Source organism: Pagrus pagrus (genome assembly GCF_965226575.1).
Source record: "Pagrus pagrus genome assembly, chromosome: 18".
Lineage (NCBI taxonomy): Eukaryota > Metazoa > Chordata > Actinopteri > Spariformes > Sparidae > Pagrus > Pagrus pagrus.
In genome coordinates, this window is record NC_140202.1 from 6,648,806 (window position 1) to 6,670,491 (window position 21,686).

The window sequence follows — 21,686 nt, forward strand, 5'->3', positions numbered from 1 at the left end:
TGGTGGAATAAAATCAAAATTAAGGAATATTGTTTTTTCCTTTTTTAATTGTTTTTTTAAATCGCATGCTGAGAATGAAAACGCTCACAGATTAAATGTGACTAAATGTTCGGTCACTATCGAAAACTACTCAGCTGTTTAATTGATATAAACGCTGTTATTTTAAATCTTCCTCTTCTTCTTTATTTTGTGGAAAGCAAAAAAAAAAAATAAAAAAAAAAAAATCCCCCCCTCGATTTAATTTTCCTCCTCGTTTCCCCCCCCTCTGTTTTAAGGTCGGTGGGTGCGGGTGGGTGTAGGATGGAGGCTGTTTTGGGTAATTTGGCTGTCCTGCTTTTTTTCTGTGTGTTCTGGTTGGCAGCCGATTAACTGAGCTGACAAATCAAGCGCAAAAAAGCCAAGGGCTCTCAAGGTAACACTAATCCCTCTGGGCGGGGAGAGTCAGATATTACGCAGGATTTTGGGAATGCTCTTTTTTTTTTTTTTTTTTTTTTAATTTGGTCGTTTTTCGGCGTTCAGACGCCCCCTCCCTCTCCGTTCTTGTTTTTTTTGTAAGGTGCAATAATGCGGGATATTACCGTGCCACACATTATGTGTTATATATTACACAGTGTCTGATCTGCTGTAGATATATTTTCAAATAAGATATTCAAATAGAAACGAAATAGAAAGCTCATCTTCAGGCCGAGAACATCAAATGTTGGCGTTTAATTTGTGCTGATGGACCAGAGAGAGCTGTCAGTACACACACACACACACACACACACACACACACACACACACACACACACGACATGACAAACACAATCGTCATGAAGGATAAAGTCAGTGTGATGTTATATAAACTGCTGCTGCTGAAGGGAAAAGGCGAGGTATCTGTGGGTGTGTTCACTGGTGTGTGTGTGTGTGTGTGTGTGTAGCTGATGGAGAGGTGTGTATCCACGCGTTGGTCGCTGGTGTGCACGTGTAATATTTCCTGTGTGTCTGCAGTAGGCTAATTTGTGCACGTTTTGAGCAGCCGTCCGTGTGGCCTGTGTGATCAGTACTCACGGTGTGTGTGTGTGTGTGTGTGTGTATTCTGGTTAAAGGCGTAAATGTTGTGTACTTGTCTGTCGCGGTATGCGTGCGTGAGTGCGCGCGCGCGCGCGGCGTGTATGCAGGCGTTAGTGGGGTGCTGGGTGCTCTCTAACTGGGTGATGTAATGCCGTGAAGGGTGCTGCAGCAGAACCACAGAACCCAGAGAAGGCGTGTCCTGCCTGCAGAGTAGCTGGAGAACAACACGGTGCCCACGCTGCACCCGACGCCAAAATAACACGCTGCCACCCACAAACACGCACACCCATCATCCCTCACTGCAACTCATGTTCGCGTCTTTACATCTACGTGATTCATATGAGGCTGTTTTTATACACGACTGTGTAATGAGCAGCAGAGGCTGTGCACAGAGGATGCATGTGCACGATGAGAGAGATGTCCATCGTGCAAACAGACCAACAGGATAATTCCACTATTTGAATGTGACTCCAGGTTTTGATTTAAATCAGCGTCTTGGTTTGATTTGAGGAGTCTCTGCAGTGTCGCTGCCTCTGCTCATGATCCTCTCTTGTTTTTTAAAAGCTGGTGAAGATGATGATGAAAAGAGAAAGAGGGCCGGCCTCATGTGCAGCTTTCACTACCAGAAGCATGTTTGTCAGTGTGCTCGCCATCCATGGTGACTGATCACTGTAAAAATGAAGGACTGATAATCAGCTGTAAATAAGAGCAGCTGCTGATGTTAAATATATTTGGCACCATCCATCCTGCCCTCTGATCTCTGGACATTCCTGCCACAACTTGTAAATAGATGCATGTTTGTGTGTGTCTCAGATAGTGTAGCTAAGGTGTGAGATTGTCACTGTGCAATAACCATCTCAGAAATATCACGGTTTCACGATGTTACACATTTTTTACCTGTGCCAGGGAGGTTATGTGCATTGCTGGTTAGTCGGTTTGTCAGCAGGATTACACAAACACTACTGAACGGACACTGACGCCTGGATGGAGGACGTGTCTCAGCCCAGAGTGGATCCCATCACATGGGGACAAATCCAGGATTTTTTCCCCTCACTTTCTTTAACAATTTGTGTTTTCCCACATTTGTATTAATTCCTCAGGGAATAATGGATCTTGATGAAGGCTGAGTGAGAACAGTCTGATGATGATTTGTCGGGCTTAAATGATGGTAAAGCAGTTATGGGTGTTTTAAAATCTACAGTGGTAAAGGGCCATTGAACCTGATGTTGAATTGAGCTTGAATTAAATAAAGGGGGCTGTTGGGCCTTGGCGGAGGTATGCGCTCTACTAAGTGCCATTCTAGTTATTACTGTTACCAGTTACAATGATGCTGAAAGGGTTGAAAACAGAAGGGTTTATTTTGGTTGAAAGTATTTTATTATAATTCACAATCACAGTATATAATGTCCTGGCAGACATGACACTTTATATTAACTTGAAATATGATATCAGATTATACACAAGTAGGATTCAATATGGTGGATAAGTGAACATACGGGGTACGATACGACAGTAAACCACTGCAGCACTTATCTCAGCAGCTTGACGGCTTGCTGAGGTGATTTTGTGAGATTTTTAAGCGTCGGGCAATTTAATGATACAAAGAGACGACATGAATTTGTACTCTCAGATTTTACTAGACTGTATACACCATGGTGTCTGTCCCTGACATATCTCTGAGCTGGTGAGTCCATATCTTGATGTTTCCAAGTCTCCTCTTAAAGAAAAAGAATCTAAGAAGGTTCGCTTTATTTTATATTTTGTGTCAGATCAACAGAGATCGGCAGAAGCAAATTCAGATGTTTAACTCTGACAGGATGAAACAAACAGATTCATCTTCGGTGACCTCTGGTCCACTAAAATGTCTGCATGTAGCAGTATTTTACAGCTATATCACAATACTTGATATATATCTTTATTTTAAAATTTGCTTTAAAGCACTTCATAAATGCTAGAACTGGGTGACAAGATGAAATATCGCAATGTTTTTGACCAAATACCTCAATGTCATAATTGTGACAATATATTGATGACTGCTGGTGAAGGCAAGAGGTAGAAGAAGTAGATCAGTCTGGTGAGTTCAGAAAATGACATCACTTTGCTGTGGTGAGCCTTTAAAACCAGGAAAAGACTTATATGAAATCTAAGCTGACGTGGTCTCATATCACAATAATAGTGATTTTGATATTTTGCCCAGTGGCTGATTTTTTAGGATTTTTGCACAAATGTCATGTTACATCCTAATACATCACTGGAGCAGCCAAACAGACTCTCCTGTCTGTTATTCATCTGTAGACAGAATAATTATAATAGCTTTGATTTCATCATATGACATATACTATACACTGATACAGTGATACACATTCACATACACTATACCATGATCGGGAGATGAAATTATGAAGGGAGAGCCTAAGATGGTGGGTAAATTCTGTTCCTAGAAAGGTTTGTGGCTGACTTGAAGTGTGTGTCTGCAACATGATGAAGAGAGAGGAGGAAGAGCAGGGCGTTTCATGAGATGCATGAGTGGGAGTGGATGAGGTGGAACATCGCTCCCTCTGTCTCTGTCGTTCCCCCATCTCTGTTTCCACTCATCCTTCCTGCTGCTGTCTCTCCTCCTCCCCTCCACTGTCAGGTTGCATGTCCTGGTCAAATGATTTCAGAGTGTACCACTGCAGCGGGGAAGACAGGCAAAAGAAAATGGCACCTCTTTGAATCTATTGTGAGGTGTGAACGGCAGCGTCAGTGTCTGTGTTCATACTTGGAAGGCCTCACACCGAGCGATACCAGCAAATCAAAGAAAACAACAACAACAAAAAAAAAAAAATAGCAGCACGTCCTTTGAGATAGTATCTGCGAGCTGTGGAGGACATTTTGTCACTGCGTCTGGACAGCGTTACTGCGTGTGTGTTTTTGTGCGACAAATGTGCGATCAGGGCACCTGCTGTAAAATTACTGGCATCCATTTAAACACACAAGGCCTACTGTGTGCTGCTCTTATTTGCATTTACACACACACATGCACGCACGCACGCACGCACACACACACACACACACACACACACACACACACACACACACACACACACACACACACACTCCACCCCAGTCCGTGTGGTTGTTAATAGGATCCAGAGTGCCGCCGCCTTTTGTCAGTGTGTGTATGTGGACTTGTCCCTGTGGGGTTCGTCAAAGGAGCCTTTCACAGAGAACAATGATCCATGCCGTTTAGCCTTTTAACCCCTGACGCTCCCCACACTGCAACAAAAGACAAACACACACACACGCACACACACACACACACACACCATTTGTGACACGAGTGCGCAGTATTAATGCTCTGAAGTGTGAATGCATAGTAGCAAAATAACTTGTGCGTATGCCAACGTAGTGACACGTCTCTGACACCAACCAGCAGATAATACTACAGTAGTGAATGTCACAGGACTGATTTAAGAACACTGCTGCTGCAGAGACACACTGACAAATTGTTAATTAACAAAAAAGGGAAGAAAAAAAAAAATTCCATTCTAATTGTCAAAATTATTTTTAGGGAGAAGAGTCAGCTCATCTTTATCTTTGGGATTACAGCACTGACATTAATTTCAGTGGCCAACACTGGTGTCATGCTGGTCTGAAGGTGAAGAAGGTTCATATATTTGTGCCATTTTTCAGCACTTCTGACTATTTTGATGCTCAAACAACCACAATTGGAAAAACATATTTAAAAATGTAAAAGTGAATATCAACCTCTTTTAAATAATAAGTGTTGCAGTTTACAAATATTTTCATTGGGTAAAAATTTAATCTTAAATTTGGAAAAGAGCCAGATGTTAAATATCAGATCAGCGCAGTGTAAGAAAACTGCTAATGATCAATTTTTAATTCAAATTAACAGTTAATTATTCAAAAAGTCAATGCATCCTATTACATATAATAATCACATACATCCTAACACGTGATACATTATACACATTAGCTGTGGTTAAGGAAGAACCTCTGTGATGTCAGAGCTGAGCAGCATTGATTAGCTGATATCTCTTATTTAATAGAAGCTGATAAGCAGCTCAGTGTGTATAGATCTAACCCTGAAGAGACGCTCTGCTGAGGTCTGATAACAGCTCAGAATACAGAAAAATAAATCTCATGGTTTAAATATGTTTGTTGGTGGAGGAAATATACAGTATATATGTATAATCTTTAATATGTGAGTCTTTACGGCTTGGAAATAATTATAAGTCGTCAACTGCTTAACACAGCAGCAAAAAATAAATACATAAAATAAAGGTTCATATTTCCTTTTGTATGATTTTTTTTTAAAATTGAGAATTAGCAGATTATAGTTGCATTAGACAGCCACACATACTGTATGACCATTTACAAAATAAAGTCAGTTGATGCCGATGAGCAAGTGACTACATAATATTTCTCTCATTCTAGTAGAACTAGATGAAAACCACCCCCCAGACAAAATAAACATAAATAATATCACACAATTTTACACATTTAGACTAATAGCAATAAACTAATCATACATTTCAAAATGTAGATTATTTCAAACGACCATCAGGGCTCATTGAGAGTCTGTGTTGTGGTATCTTAAAGATCCTGCTTTGATAAATGCTAAAATATGAAACTGTTAAAGTGCTCAGCATATTGCAGATATTAAGTTTTGAATAAATACGTAGAACGCAGCCAAAGTCACGATCAGGGATCATTATTTGCTCTGTATCCATACTTGGAATAGGTGGAAGTGGGCGGGACTAACCAACAGTTATTCATTTATGCCAGTAATTTAGAGGGGTTAATCAGAAGTTGCTATATTTATTATTTATTATAAAACAATTTACAGAACAGCCCCAGAAATGAGCGTCAGATGAATGTTTCTGATCACAAGTGTTATTTTTTAATGGATAAACTTCAGTCAGTTACCCAGTGAGGATGGATACTGCCACACTTTACTCAGATGATACTTGTACTTGTGTAAAAAGTAGGCTATCTGTACTTGTTTCAGCTGAGTAATTGCTCAACACTAGTAATGATGAAGCAATTGACCTTGAAGCTCCTGCATGGCCAAAGCATGTTTTTTTTTTCACTGGTTGATGTCTCCTTATGTCAGGGTTGAAAATGTACTGAAATTTAATTCTACTTCTGGTAATGCTTACATAAACAGAATTTACACAGGCCTCTGTATTGACAGGTGATATATCTGAAAACCACATGTGCTGGTAACGTGAATATATTATATGTGAAATAGTGTATCATATTTGACTAACATGTGAAACATGTTTTAAATAAGTTAACATGCTCTTCTTCCAAATATCTTCATAGTAATAGTTTAAGAGTTTAAGAACAGCCATTATATGATACAATACCCATGCAGGGCCACCCATAAGGGCCCACTAATAATCATGTCCATTGTAAGATAAGCAATGATTGCCATATTATATTTTAAATCAAAATAATCACAGTTTCTTATTAATACATCTATAATAAACACTTTAGTAATTGTTGCTTTGGTTAAAATGTTTTATAACAAAATAGTACCAGACATTTTATCTGTATGCCATGTCAAAATGTCAAAAGTGCCCCAAAAAGTCAGCTGATCACATGACCTGAGAAATGTACTGACCTGAACTAACTACCAGCTAAAGTCGGGGTGAATTTCCGTGCTATGCCAGGGCCCCACCTGGTAAACATAGGCCCCGCCTCCACCTGGTGTCAAAGAGAGGAAGACACAGACAGAGAAGAGATCCTCGCCCAGCCCAGCTAATGTTAGCTGGACAGACAAACTACAGAGAGATGCACTGGCACTGTGAGCTAGCACACATGAATTTAATGGTTTATTTAAATGTTAAGTTTACCTGACTGCTGTCCATTCTCACGTTGCTTTGTCCTCTTCTGGTGACCTGGAGGATAGTTACGCTTCATATTCCCATCTCCAGTTGTAACAAGTGAATTTCCCCGTTGTGGGATAAATAAAGCAAATCTTAATCTTAAACTGTAGTGTGCTCATAGGGCCGACCAGCTCCGTTTCTCTGTCTGCGTCTAGCTCTCTGTGTTCTGTGACTTTAATAAACATTAATAAACAGCAACTCAGAAAGAAATGTGTGTGCTGCAAACATGCATTCATATGCAGCAGCAACCTCTCTGTCCAGACAAAATATGGGCTTAATGACACGTCTCTTCTGCACACATAATATTAAAACAAGAAAACGATTAGTTAGTCTCTCAGTCGAGGTTCAATCAGGGGTGGAAAGAAATGAACATCATTTGCTTCAGTAAAAGTAGCCTGCTAATACCACAATGTGAAAATAGTCCACTACAACTCAGTCCTGCATTCTCATATTTACTAAGTAAAAGTCTGTATTATCAGCAAAATGTACTTAAAGTTTCAAAGTAAGTCATTGTGCAGTAAAATGTTCCCTGTCAGTGTTTTACTATTATATCTGATGTTTTCAGGGTAATATTACGGCTGCATTAATGTGTATGAGCTCATTATAACTCCATTATATACGGTTGAGCTGGAATCATACTGTATTAGATCATCATATGTTCATAATGTGGCGTCCTGTCAGGAAAACAAAGATCCACAAAGTCAACTTTTCCCTTTTTTAGCTTTGAAACAATTTATTTTTTATTTTATTTATTAATTATCTTAAAAAGTAGAATCTTCTGAACTCATAAATGCTGAAAAATGTTTATATGAAAGGTAACTAGTAACTAAAGCTGTCAAACAAATGTAATGGAGCAAACAGTGCAATATTTGCCTCTGGTAGCAGTGGAGTAGAAGTAAAGGTTGGTTCAAATGGAAATCCTCAAGTGACGTGAAAGTTCCTTTAATTTGTACCTGAGCACAGTGCTTGATATAAATTAGTTATATTCCACTGGTTACTGGTTAACTATTCAATAAATGTCGCTTGGTTATACGTCATCCTCTTCTGTATAGCTCCACTTATTGTCCATCAACTGTTTTAAAGGAAGGAGGAGCAGAGTTGGAGCACCGGGGTGTCCATGTTAACCTTTACCAGCAATGGTAAAGGTTAACATGCTCACAGGTCAGGTATGAGGGCCCCTTATCAGAATCCTGCGCAGGGCTGGAGGGAGGTCAGGACCAGCTCTGGGCCCACCTCATATCTGAGGGGCGCAGCACAATAGCTTCTCTGTGGTTAGATATTAGATAATATTATAATATCACAATATGTAATGTTAGAAATAACCATAGGACGTATCATCACATCACTCATAAATCATACAGTTTGGGTTTTGTTTGATAAAAGCCTGCTTGTTGTCTTGATATTGCTCCTCGACAGTGAAGATGTGTGACCTTGTCGATTAGTTCACTCTACAGGCAGTCCCACTTCTGCTGTTTGGAAAAAGGACAGTCCCCAAACGCCTCACTTCATCGTACCTGACCCACTTCTCACCGGTAACATACCTGGAGTGATGACAGGTTTTTTAAAGTGTAGAAAACCAACCAATGCTCCAGAATTAAACGTCAGTATCTGTCAGCTCAGTGATGAGATAAGAGCATATACAGCACTCTCTTTCTGCTGATGTTGCTGGAGAGTTCAGCGGTAACAGAAACGCTGGCTCACAACTTGAATTTACAATAAACTGTCACCACAGCTTGCAGCCGCACCAAGTAAGCAAATAAGTAGTTGCTTCTCACTTGGTATTGATCTTTTTCCATACAGCTGGGATATCCTTCCTGAGTGCAGGTAAATCTCACAAATGGTGTTCAGTACCACAGAAGGCACGGTGAACAGCATTACCTGGCATGCATCTGAAGGAAGAGCTGTATTTCTTGCAGCCTCTGTCTGGATGTTTAGGAGACTGTTCCCTCCACTGATCAGACACGTCGGTACCTGGAGCCTCCTCGTTGTTATGGAACAGTATCAGTCCAGAAATCCTCTGCTAGTTTGTGTTTGTGAAAACACACGTCCACATCCTCACTTAATAACACCCAGCGACATAGCTGAGCATCACTGCCGATGGTAATCAGAATGTTTGTCCTGATGTAGTGCAAGCCAGCACTATAAGCCTTTGTTAAGCAGTCCTCAGCTTTAGTAATGGACCTATCATTTTGTTCAACGTCCTGCACGTCTAGCATCTCATCTTGTTAAGAAATATGCGAAGGCTGAATGGCATAGACCAGTAGTCATCCAGTTACCTCAGTAATGTCAATGTTCAAAGATATTCTGAGCCAAAAAAACGATTGAGATCAACCCCAATCCAGGCATTTACAAAAAAATAAATAAAAAATCTGTCATTTCTGATGCAAGTTATTTTGAATTATGAAAGGAGTAAATATTAAGTATTAATATCTGACGTATCTTTAGGCTGTTCAAAGTGAAGTCTATGGATGGGAAACACTCCAGTAGTACCACAGTGTAAACACTGAATCTATTGAAGTGTCTTATTTTAATTCAATATTGCCAAAAAATACCAATTAACTGTGTCAGACCTGCTTTCATGCTTTCAAATGAAAGGAAATGCACATGCACTGTGTATACTGTACACTGAGTGTATAGCAGTCATTAGGATGGATGTGTTCTGGGAGCTGTCGGTGCTGATCCAGTGTCTTGTAGCCTCTCTAACACAGCTACTTGTCTTTGTCCTTGGCAGCAGCAGATCATTGGCTCCTCAGAACAAATATTGTATCTCCACAGGTACACCAGCCTCTAGAGTCAGTGCTTTGCTGTCACCACCTGCTCTCAGAGGCGTCTCCTAACTGCCAATATATGATACAATGAAGTAGTGTTTCTGTTAAAATTCCTGTATCTCTGATTTTCAACATATTTAAGGTCCGTAAGTCAGTTTATTTGAAGGCATTTTTTAAAGTAATTTATTTTTTTGACTTATTATTTGTCTTATTACAAGGTACTGACACTCACACATTTCCAGAAAATTTCTGGAACTTCTGGGTTAGCATGTGCTTCAGCTTTTCAATAAGAATGAAGGCTCACTTCAGTTTTTAGAGAGCTTGTCCTTTTCAACATCAAAGATAGCCAAATTAATTGTTTAGATGCAACTCTGTCGTAAAATCACTTTTATAAATATGAATAAAATATTATTTAAAGGCCCCCTCACTTTCGGGGTGTCCACTAGAAAATGTTTACATGCCTTTTTGTTCAAAAAGCACCTCTGTTCTTCCTCCGTCTGAACGCTCTGTTTTAGCTTCTGTCTCTGTAAGACCCCCACCTGAAAAGCCCGATCTGCCCTGATTGCTCAGCTCTCTCAGGCCTGAGCAGGCACCGCCCACTGTGTTTTTCCACATCAGATCTGTTGGTGATAATCTGACAACGGCTGTGCTGATGGCTGCGACTGTATAGCTGTGACATCACAACCTCACAGAACTGTTAGGAGCATTGTATATGAATACAGGCTGTGTGCATTTCTTTGTGTATTATACGTTCTTCTACCTCACATTAGTTGAGGGCTGGTGATTGGGTTGGACAGGAGGACAGTTAAAAGCTTCGGGCACCATGACACTGAGGTTTATGTCTCATGTCTGTATTCTTTTTGGAGACATGGTTTTATTTTTTTTGCTGCTTATCAATATCTTTTTAAAACAAGTTGGTAGGTAAAATAAAAACAGAATAATAACATTTAGCTGCTGGATATTGCATCAGTACCTACTTGTGTTTCTGTGTGCCTGTGTGCAGAGAGATGTCTCTCCAAGACGGTCATCAGATAAAGGCAGTCTGGCTGGCGGGCTGATGGTCATGCACTGCCATGAGAATAATGAGGCTAATTTACGCAGCGGATGGCTGATAACTCCAAACAACCTTTGTGTAGGAGGGAAAAATGCAGCAATATCACAGGCACTTTTAATTAGGATTGGTGAGTGCCAACAGTACAGTACATATTAGCAGTGAACTGGTGTCAGTTCTGGTTTGTTTCTTTTTGTCTTTATTGCACCACAGTATGGGTTCATACATCATGAATGCTGCTACCTCTGAGGGCACTGAGATCATGTCCTCTGTCAGTTCTCTATGAATAGGGAGATGTTTGTACCCTGTGGACAGTTTGTGGGTAGAGTCCAGTATTCCAGATGCACGTCTTCTTTGAATCTGATAAATGAATTAATATGAAACATGATTTCCTCACCAGTTTTATCTCTGGCAGTGCACAGAGTTGATGTCCATTTAAAAAAAAAAAAAAAGTGAAATGATTTAGACTTTTTTTCACAGTTTGACGGTGCTCTAAATGACAAACTAAAGTCAGCAGTGGAAGAAGTGTTCAGATCCTTTGGTTATATAAAAGTACCCATAGAACAATATAGAATTAATCTGATTAATCTGCAAGTTGAAGCCCTTAATTCAAAACTTGCTAAAAGATATATATATATATATATATATATATATATATTACAATATGTAAGTGTATAAGAGGATTTTTCCTACTGCTGCATCACTGATTCTTTGAGATAGTTTGATCTCAGGGACAGATGAAGTGTTTTGTTCCCTTATCACCAGCCCGGACAACTTCTCCTTTACTTGAAAATACAGTACTGATGCTTCAGGCTTTCCTTTACTTATGTAACTTGTTATCTAGATTGTACACATACATACATTTCACGTGTTGGTATGATGTTGTTTAGGTGCAAGGAAGCTCCCAGGATGTGTCTTATAGTATTAGCAGTAGTCAAATAGACGCTTATGGACCCATTAGTAATCCTCTGCTTCTCTTTTTCTGACAGTGATGGAACCGACAGTGGCCAGTGGATCCCTTGTGAGCACCATTTCACAGCGGACAACATGAAGGAGGAAATTCTACTCGCCCTGATAGTCAGAGAAGTCCATTCCATCAGACCGTACACCATGAGTCTTGATAGCATCAGTTCTGAAGTGTAAAAGACATTAAAACCTCACCTCCTCCTCCTCCTCTCTCCCTGTCAGTCCTATCTTTAACCCTCAGGAGGAAACCAACAATTCCTCCACTCTTAGCAAACAATTCACTGATGTGATTGACCTAAAGACTGTTAACCAACAACGACTGTTCTCCTTTTACCACCCTTGTCCCTTTAAAAACATATTTTTATAAGAAATATTTATCTGAATATATCTCTGCACATATTGTGGATAAAACTGTGGATCCCTGAAATTCTGCATAACATCCCTAAGATTTGAGTCGTATTGATTTCCCCTCAGACTACTTCCTGGATTAATACATTTTTGCAGCTATGGATCTTGTAGGTTTTTCTATCAGACTGCAAGTGTTCCTAAGCACATGTCTGGGACTGGAATTTTTAGGCACACCAGGTCAGTGGGCACGCTACCTCCGCTGGGATGCCAGCACCCGCGGTGACCTCAGCTTCCAGTTCAAGACAGACTCCTCGGAGGCGCTGCTGCTGTACTTTGACGATGGAGGCTACTGTGACTTTCTGCAGCTGTCTGTGGTGGAGGGCCGACTGCAGCTGCGCTTCAGCATCGACTGTGCTGAGACCACAGTGGTGTCCGACAGACGGGTGGATGACAGCAGCTGGCACTTTGCTACTCTGAGCAGGTATAACCTGCGCACAGTGCTCGTACTGGATGGCCAGGCCAAAGCAGATGAGGTGCGGCCTCAGCGTCTGTTCATGAAAATAGTCAGCGACCTGTTCCTGGGAGGAGTGCCTCAGGATATCCGCAACGGCGCGCTCACACTGCCTACGGTGCGAAACATGCAGCCCTTTAGGGGCACAATTACAGACCTCAAATATGGCATCTCACAGCCCCTGTTCCTGGGAAGCCTTAAGGTGCCCCTGGAGTCAGAAGGGTGGTGCACCGTGAACCCATGTGAGAATGGTGGTACATGCTCAGTGGTGGACGGGGAGCCGGTGTGCGACTGCTCGAAAACAGAGTACAAGGGCCGCTTCTGCAGTGAAGGTAAGACACACCTGTAAAGTCTCTGATCGACTCTGGACACCAAACATCTCTCACTTTAACTTTAAATGTATCTAATTTCTTTTTGTATTCTAACCATTTTAACTTTTATTTATTGACTATTTTACTGTTGCTCCAGGTGGCTGGATTTTAAACACTGATGAGATGTGGCAAGTAATTCATAGGCCAAAGCCATGTGATAAAATCATCTAACAGCCCAGTCGCCTCAAAAAAGGGTTGACGGTTAACATTTCTGCAAAACACGGATTCGTCCTAATTTGCACATGCCATTTTTTAATTTCTATATTATATGTCAGCGTACAGGTGCAGCATATAACTAAAGTCTGATTCAAAACAGCATGACTGTTGCATCGTGCCAGTGACAAGTACCGGACCTTCGCTGTACGGTTGCAGGTTGGTTAGGTTTAGGAAAACACTGGTTAAAATCACTATACGAACGTACCTATGTTATGTAAGCAATGTACGTTATGTATGTGACATGACTCAACTACATTAGTAAGTTAAAAGACCTGGTTTTACACTGGACATGAACAGCGGTCTGCTGGGTGAAGGTCCTGTGGTTGTGTAATCCGATCTCCTCTCTATGCAGACTTTTCGCTCTTTACAGTTCTTCGCCTCACTTCCTCCAGCAGTAATAATTACTTCAGCCGCTGAGGCCACTGCCTAAAAACAAACGTCAACATGGGTAGTAATAAGCTGCTTTCATAGTCGATCTATATGCTCATTTTTCAGATGAGGATGAACTGATATTTTTGATGAGCATTCCAACATTAGTAAGCGTGTCACCACTGGATACTTTTAAGGATACAGTTTACAGATGTTGTGGCATGTCCAGCCTACTTTGTGGCAGCAAAGCCAGGTATTTTAAGCCAAAACAAGATCTTTGATGGTTTTTGTACCTTAACCTAACCCGACCACAAGGACAGCATTGTCATAACATAATCTAGATAATTGAACCTACAGAAACGTAAAGTTGCAGTGTAAAGAAATGTAATGTTTCAACATATCCATGGTTTGCAGAAATGTACATTGCTGACATTTATTCTGCTGACTGGGTTACATCCAAAAAATGAATCAAAAAGAAGAATTGGCTTCGCTGAATGTTCTTTCACATTTGGAGAGCTGCATGAGTTCTCACTTGGAAAAGCATATTTGATTTTGTTGTTGGGGAAAACCTTGTGCCATGATCCAGCTGATTTCACCCATCCAGTGTGAACTGATCTGTCATGTTATGTTACAGGAAAACACCAGCATGACCTTGTAGGTTTCTGTGTTCTTCACATAACTCTCTGGTATAAGGATTGTTTTTTGCTATTACACCAGGTATCATGGGCTCTCAGGCAGCTTGACTTTGTGGGCTTGCTTGGCTCTCCTAGTGATTGCTATTATTCCTGTGTGTGTGTGTGTGTGTGTGTGTGTGTATGTGTGTGTGATTATGTGTGTGTATGTGGGTGTGTGTGCGTGTGATTGTGTGTGTGTAAAATCAGAAAGCTAATCTAAGCACGGTTAGCCAGTGAGGCGCAGGTTAATGGCATCGGTCCTGCAGGCAGTGATAAGGACGCCTACAGAGAGAACAGGGCCTCCTGAGCCCCTTTCTTCACCCAATCACAAGATGGCAGGTGTTTTATATCACATCCTTTTGTGCTGACAATTTTGCCGGAGCTGTGTTTCAATTGCTCTACAGCTGGCTGTCCCCAGACCAAAATTGATTCCTATTAAAAGGAAGCCCTTTACTCATTTCCCCTCACGTATTTCCTGCCTGCAGGCTGAATAAAAAGCACTTTCACTTGCTTTTTGTGGAGACTAGGATTTTCTGTGATTTGATGAATCTTGAGCACAGAATATTCTGTGATAATGCCTGTTTTGTTGTGGTAATTGGTGAACATGCAGTCACCACAGGAAATGGATTCAGGCACCTTTTGCTTTTTTTTCCCCTCCTCGTGCTCTGAAAAAAAACTCCAGTCATGTACTTAATTATTCACAATCAATACGCATTCTCCAGGCTTTCCAAACCAGCAGCCCCCACCAGCTGAGGAGTACACAATAATCTGACTCCTTATGAGATAATCAATACCACTTAGATAAGACATTTGCTGAACTCTTTTTTTCCCATTTAATTAACTCAGATCTGAGGTAATTTGTTTTAATTTATATTTGTTCTGCTGTTTTTCCCTCCATCTTTGACTTCCAAGCTCACGTTTTCACCTCGCACAAATATGGAATTTACATCCCATTTGGCGCAGATAAAAGGCCGAGGGAATCTGGAATTTAAAGATTAGGTTTTTTATCTATCTCTGCTGGTGTTTGAAATAAAGGAGCTGATGGAGTGGGGGTGGGGGTTGGTGCCGGTGTTGGTGCCTCTCTGTGTTGTGGCTGCTCAGCTGATTGACTGGGTGGCATTTAACTGACATTGTGGGAACCGATGATAGAAGTGTTCGTGCTTCAGCTCCTCTCTTTTAGTTGTCTTCCATCCCAGACACACGAGAACAGCAGAAGACATGCTGGTGTGTAGAGTATTAAAAGAAAATCTGCGAGCTCAGCCGGTGCTTTGTCATGACATCAGGCGGGTGGAGGAGTAGCTGCAGCTGCTGGCTGCTGACTGGCACTAAGAGGAGGAGCCACTCTTCCTCTACACTGACCTCTCTGCTCTGAGTACCAGTCAAATATATGCCACAGTTCTGCTCTTGTTATTACAGCATTACACAGTCTGATGTTTGCTTTATCATCCAGGCGTCTCAGATCCACCAGCTCCTTTGATCTGTCTTAGTTAATGTTGGAGGCATCTCATCATGATTAATCTTTTGTTTCCTGTCTTCAGACTCATTATATTAGCTTGATCTGAGAGTCTCTACATGTTTGGATGTATTCCACTGCATGATAGGTCTTCAACTCTGTTCAACATCACAAGTCTATTTTTTTTTTTAGCTTAATTTCTTTTTGTATGTGTTAGAGTATTTTAAAACATTTTTAAAGGCTTAGGGTTCTAGTTTGACAGCAGTGTGTGTTGTCCCGGTGATCCTGATGTAGGTGTTTTTTACAAACTCCCTATCAAATCATGCTCACTGATTAATCTAACTGATGGAGAAAAATCACCAACTAACTGCTCCAACAAAACTCTTTCCTCTATGTAGATTAAAATATTTGTGGATGAAGTCACAATGTATGAATAAAATATAGATGATTAAGAAATAATGTAAAGTAAATCTACCAGATACAGTATTCTTCCTATAATCCATATACAGTATAATATTATACTGGCTTGAAATGAAAAAAGAAGTAAACTAGTAAAGATTTGATTTTTTTTGTTCCAGTATTTGTTGATAAATTGAAAATGATATGGCCAATAAATAATATCACAGTATTTTAAGCCCTATACCTGATAGACAATATATCTTTTGATATTTTAAAATCTCCTCTAAAGCACTTTATACATGCATAATTTAATGACTGAATTATTTTTATATATATATTTTTTACAGATGTCAGTTTTTATTAACTTAACCAAATAGTAATATATTGTTTACATATTTTTGATAAATGCATAATACACACAAACAATTTAAAACTGCATGAAAACAATTATGAAGTGCCTTCAAACAGTATTGTTTACTGCTATGACTGGGCAATATGAACAAACATCATGATATTTTTTACCAAATACATTGATATCCATATTAAAACAATATTGTTGGGATGACTAGTGGTGGTTTCAAATTTACACAATGAAACTTTGGATGATTTTTCATCAGTAATGTGGATATAATGACTAAGTGGTTAAAGACAAGTATTAGGACAAGCAGATTATTCTGGTGAGTTCAGAAAATGACACAACTTCATTGTAACGCAGCCTTTAAAACCAGGAAAAGACAACACTTACCGTACATACATACCATATCACTCTATAATGAAGGTAAATATTAACGTGTCTAAAGATCCCAGTGTTTAACTGAAAACCTCTAAAGATCATTCGTTTTAATTAGCTCCTTTACAGTCTCGTTACTGTCAACCTTGTACAAAATGCCAACACATACCTCTGAACCACACTGCTGTGAAACTAAAAGCCTGATGGTCTCAGATTGGGACAGTAGGTTCATTAAGCTCCATGTTATGTCATGTCATGTTTGACAGAGAGACATACTGATGATTTTGCTTTGCTTGGTTTTACCAATATTGGGGCTAAAAAAAGTCAAATCTGTCCTGTGAATGGTCTGAAAGGAGAGGCAGTTCGGACCATTGAAAACCATAAAAGTTTATCCTCCGCAGAGATTGAATGTGATATGAATGTGTTAAAAAATGTGACAGTTTCACTTTTATATCAACTTTTGTTTAAGTGGAAATTTTGACTCGAGGAAGATGAAATGTTGAAATGTAGAAATGCTTTATCTTTAATTGTCATTTGATTTTTGTTTTTGTCAGTGTTGTGGCACTTAAAGTCCAGGCTGTTACTAAAAAGCATAAAATGTACAGGCTTCATGGGAATCATCTAATATTATTCCAGCAGAATGTCAGTAAATGTGACCATGGAGCCTCAAACATTATTAGAAATCATCTTCTGGGGCCACGAATATCCACAGCAAATATACAAAAACAATGATGGATGAATCAAACAGCAGGTTTGGCCAATTTCATATGTTTTTACATGATCCAACAATAATATGAAGATTCTGTGTACAACCATTTCGACGCAGTGTTTCACAGGACCTTTCTAAAAAGATTTTTTTACAACACTAACTAGAGTTCAGTGCCACTAATATTGTGTCTGGCACTAATTTGGATTCATTTAGTTAGGTATTTAAATATGATGTTCAGTTATTTCTTAGTATTGCTATTTCAGCTCTTACATTTACAGGCATCGCTCCAAAATACTCCCACTCCCTCGTCCTCTCACAGTTCTCTTCCCAAAACACTCACACACACACACACACACACACACACACACACACACACACACACACACACACACACACACACACACACACAACCTCACGATCCTTGTGCTCCTTAGCGCTGTGATGCGTGACTCAGTGAGGCACTGGTGACCCTTGTAGGTTGATAGGCTGCTTTTCCCAACCTTGATTTACAGCCTCCACATTGGGACCAGTTCCCAGTGTTGATTTACGTCTGGCTCTCCTATCTCGCCTGTCTGCCTCCTGCGAGGCACTGATAGGTGAGAGGAAGCAGGGAAGTCAAGCAGCACTGAGAGAATTTGGACTGTTGATTGTTAAAGGATAAATAAGGTAGTTAATGAGGCTGGCAGGAGTGGATTGGTGGATAGCCTGCATTTTAAATACATCAGAGAGAGAAAATGACAGGACTGAAAGTCAGCAAAACATGAACCTATGATAGAGTATTTTATATAGTACTACTGATGGGTACGCATCTATGTCTGAAACCTATGCTAATGTGCTTTATTTCAATTGCTTAACTAAAGTATTTTTCTCTAACACAAACATTTAAAAAATATTTATAATAATAAGACTGGATGATGTGGTGGAAGAAAAACATTTATAAATAATCTCATTGCTCTCAATCTCTAAATAAAGACTGTCTCTCTATCTGCTAGCTAGTGCACTATATTTATACGCCACTTAATTTAGTATCTGAGTTCGAAAAATGTATACATGATATTCCATAAATCGCTATGTTGCTATAATTGCTAAGTAGCAAATAAGCACAAAAAATATAGACCAGATGAGTAAAACATTGAGCTGGATCATCTGCTCAATACTAATTCTATTAGTACCAATACAGTCATGTTGCACTTATGAGGAAAAATCTGAGGCACTCAAGAGGGTAATGATTAAAAAGCCTTTGTACATGGCTAATCTAATAAAAAACATGCCAACGCGTTTCAGCCTAAAAGGCCTTCGTCAGGGCAAGGGCAAAGTGTTTGTCAGTCAGCTCTGCTCATTGTTAAATAGGTAATCAGAGACAGCTGCTCAGTATGAGCAGGTAGGCGGTCACATGATCAGCATGGCCTGCTAATGACAGAAAAAAAGATCAAGATATGGCAGACTCTGTGCAACCAAAGGAAAATCTGCACCACACAATTTAACATCATTAATTTAACAAATAATCCAAAAATTAAAAAACAGACATAATATATACATTCATGTAATAAATATAAAGCTTGGTAGAGGACTGAGAAATTACTTGTTTCTTTCTGTAAGGACCTGTCTAAGAGACAACAGAACTATTAGTTCTAAAAGAAAACACTTACAGAAAGGGAGAGAGATCCAGTTCGCCATTCAAACCTGGGTAATATGTAGCTTTCAATGTATAAATCCAAAATGACTCTCTTTGTAGGAGTGTTTTGAGCCTGTCTCCACCCCTGATTGAGTTTTCAATATGCTCTATACCTGATATCTTTAAAGAATTACATCAATATACCTGCCTGAAAGTTTGTCTTTTGTCAAATTGTAATCCATTTTTCTCTTAGTTGGAAAGAGTTGGTCAACTTCATATGTCACTTTTGGGCCTGAATGGTGTTCTTGTTGTATCTTGCTGCATGTAGGAACGAGAGGCAGCTTGACTGGGAGTGGTGTGGTACCAAATTTTCAGCTGGAGGCTACGATGAAACTTAAACAGATCTACTTTTGTTTGAAATTCACTGGCTGTATTCTTGGAGGCAAATGGGAGACCTTTAGAGAGAACTGAGATGGCTAGTTGAAAGAGGATAGAACAAATGAAAACTGAACTCATGGAAATACTTTTGCATGCTAAAATTGAAGAATGGATTTCACAAAAAGAACATGATTTCCTGTTTTGTAACAGCCCAAGAATTCCTTCATTTTACATGCTTCCTAAAGTTCACAAGAACTTAGAGAACCCACCAGGAAGACCAATAATCAGTGGAAATGAATCAATTACAGAACCATCTTCTCAATTTGTTGATTTCTTTATTAAGTCATTTGTTCTAGAACTGCCTTCCTTTATTCAAAACAGTACGCAGGTATTAAATAAGATTAAAGATATAAAGAACATTGGACCTTCTTTTCTAGTTACCATGGATGTGGAAGCGCTCTATACTAACACTGATCATAAGGATGGACTAGATGCCTTATCACATTGTTTGGAAAAGAGACATCCAGAACAGATGCCCCCTTCTTCCTTCATCCTGCAACTGGCTGAATGGACTCTACATAACAATGTGTTTTTGTTTCAGATCATTTCTTTAAACAGAAAAAAGGTACAGCAATGGGAGCCTGCTTTGCACCTAATTACTGTAATCTGTTTATGGGAGCATGGGAAGAAACATTTGTATACTCGGACCTTGATAATTATTTGGATGAAATGATATGGTGGGGCAGGTATATTGATGTAATTCTTTAAAGATATCAGGTATAGAGCATATTGAAAACTCAATCAGGGGTGGAGACAGGCTCAAAACACTCCTACAAAGAGAGTCATTTTGGATTTATACATTGAAAGCTACATATTACCCAGGTTTGAATGGCGAACTGGATCTCTCTCCCTTTCTGTAAGTGTTTTCTTTTAGAACTGATAGTTCTGTTGTCTCTTAGACAGGTCCTTACAGAAAGAAACAAGTAATTTCTCAGTCCTCTACCAAGCTTTATATTTATTACATGAATGTATATATTATGTCTGTTTTTAAATTTTTGGATTATTTGTTAAATTAATGATGTTAAATTGTGTGGTGCAGATTTTCCTTTGGTTGCACAGAGTCTGCCATATCTTGATCTTTTTTTCTGTCATTAGCAGGCCATGCTGATCATGTGACCGCCTACCTGCTCATACTGAGCAGCTGTCTCTGATTACCTATTTAACAATGAGCAGAGCTGACTGACAAACACTTTGCCCTTGCCCTGACGAAGGCCTTTCAGGCTGAAACACGTTGGCATGTTTTTTATTAGATTAGCCATGTACAAAGGCTTTTTAATCATTACCCTCTTGAGTGCCTCAGATGTTTCCTCAGAAGTTCTACTTGGATCCCTAAACTGAAGAGCACCAGAGGGACACCTTTTCCTACACCCAAGCAGCACTCCATGCATTTTGTTTTTTATTACAGTCATGTTGTACTCACTACTCTGCTGCTGCCACTCTCTTTATAACACTACTATTGTTTTCATTAATTATTTAATCCCAGTGTAACAATTTGTCAGAAATACTGTGGGTGCTAACTACAAACAGAGCTCATTATGTCATGACAATGTTATGTCTTGAAGTAAACATGTATGTAACGCTGCCCTCTTACTGAAGTTACAGAGTACAGACACAAGTGATACAGGGTTGTGACAGAGACACCACTCATCTTATTACAAGACACTGTACCATCAGATGAATTAGACTCAGTTATTTTATGGTGAAAAAGTTACATAATGTTACATAAAATGTGACATTTATGCAGTGGGGGCTCCAACGCAAATGTCTCCAATAACAATGCAACATCATCTGACAGGGCCAGTTACGTGTATGCTAGGGTATATATTTGGCATCTATCTTTTGATGCAGAATGTCCGTAACATCCCACATCTGCCATAATAATATTTTTTAGGAACTGAGATTAAAGAACTGTTGCCTGAAACGTGTTTTTTGTATAAATCGCCACTTGCTGCCTTCTTGGATTATGATTCTTAGTTTCAGGGGATTATTCACTAATGAAAACAACTATGTTTGAATTCTTATTCATAATAATTAATTTTGTATTCCATTCCAGCTGATAGATCAGCCTAAATCCAACACACTTCATACCAAACATATCCCCAACAACACAGCCCCCTG

The 21,686-nt window shown here is 39.6% G+C and overlaps 1 protein-coding gene across 8 annotated transcripts in view; it reads left to right on the plus strand.

Annotated features, from left to right (window-relative positions):
- nrxn3a (neurexin 3a) overlaps nt 1-21,686 on the plus strand; it is a 194,704-nt gene that overhangs the window by 2,255 nt on the left and 170,763 nt on the right. For all 8 annotated transcript variants that reach the window (XR_014624704.1, XR_014624705.1, XM_084381018.1 and 5 more), the window contains exon 2: nt 11,759-12,926. Coding sequence is in view for 6 of the 8 variants with exons in the window: in XM_084381018.1 (XP_084237144.1) it covers nt 12,242-12,926 (685 nt within the window). In the remaining 2 variants the exon portion in view is untranslated. The remainder of the gene's footprint in view (nt 1-11,758; nt 12,927-21,686) is intronic.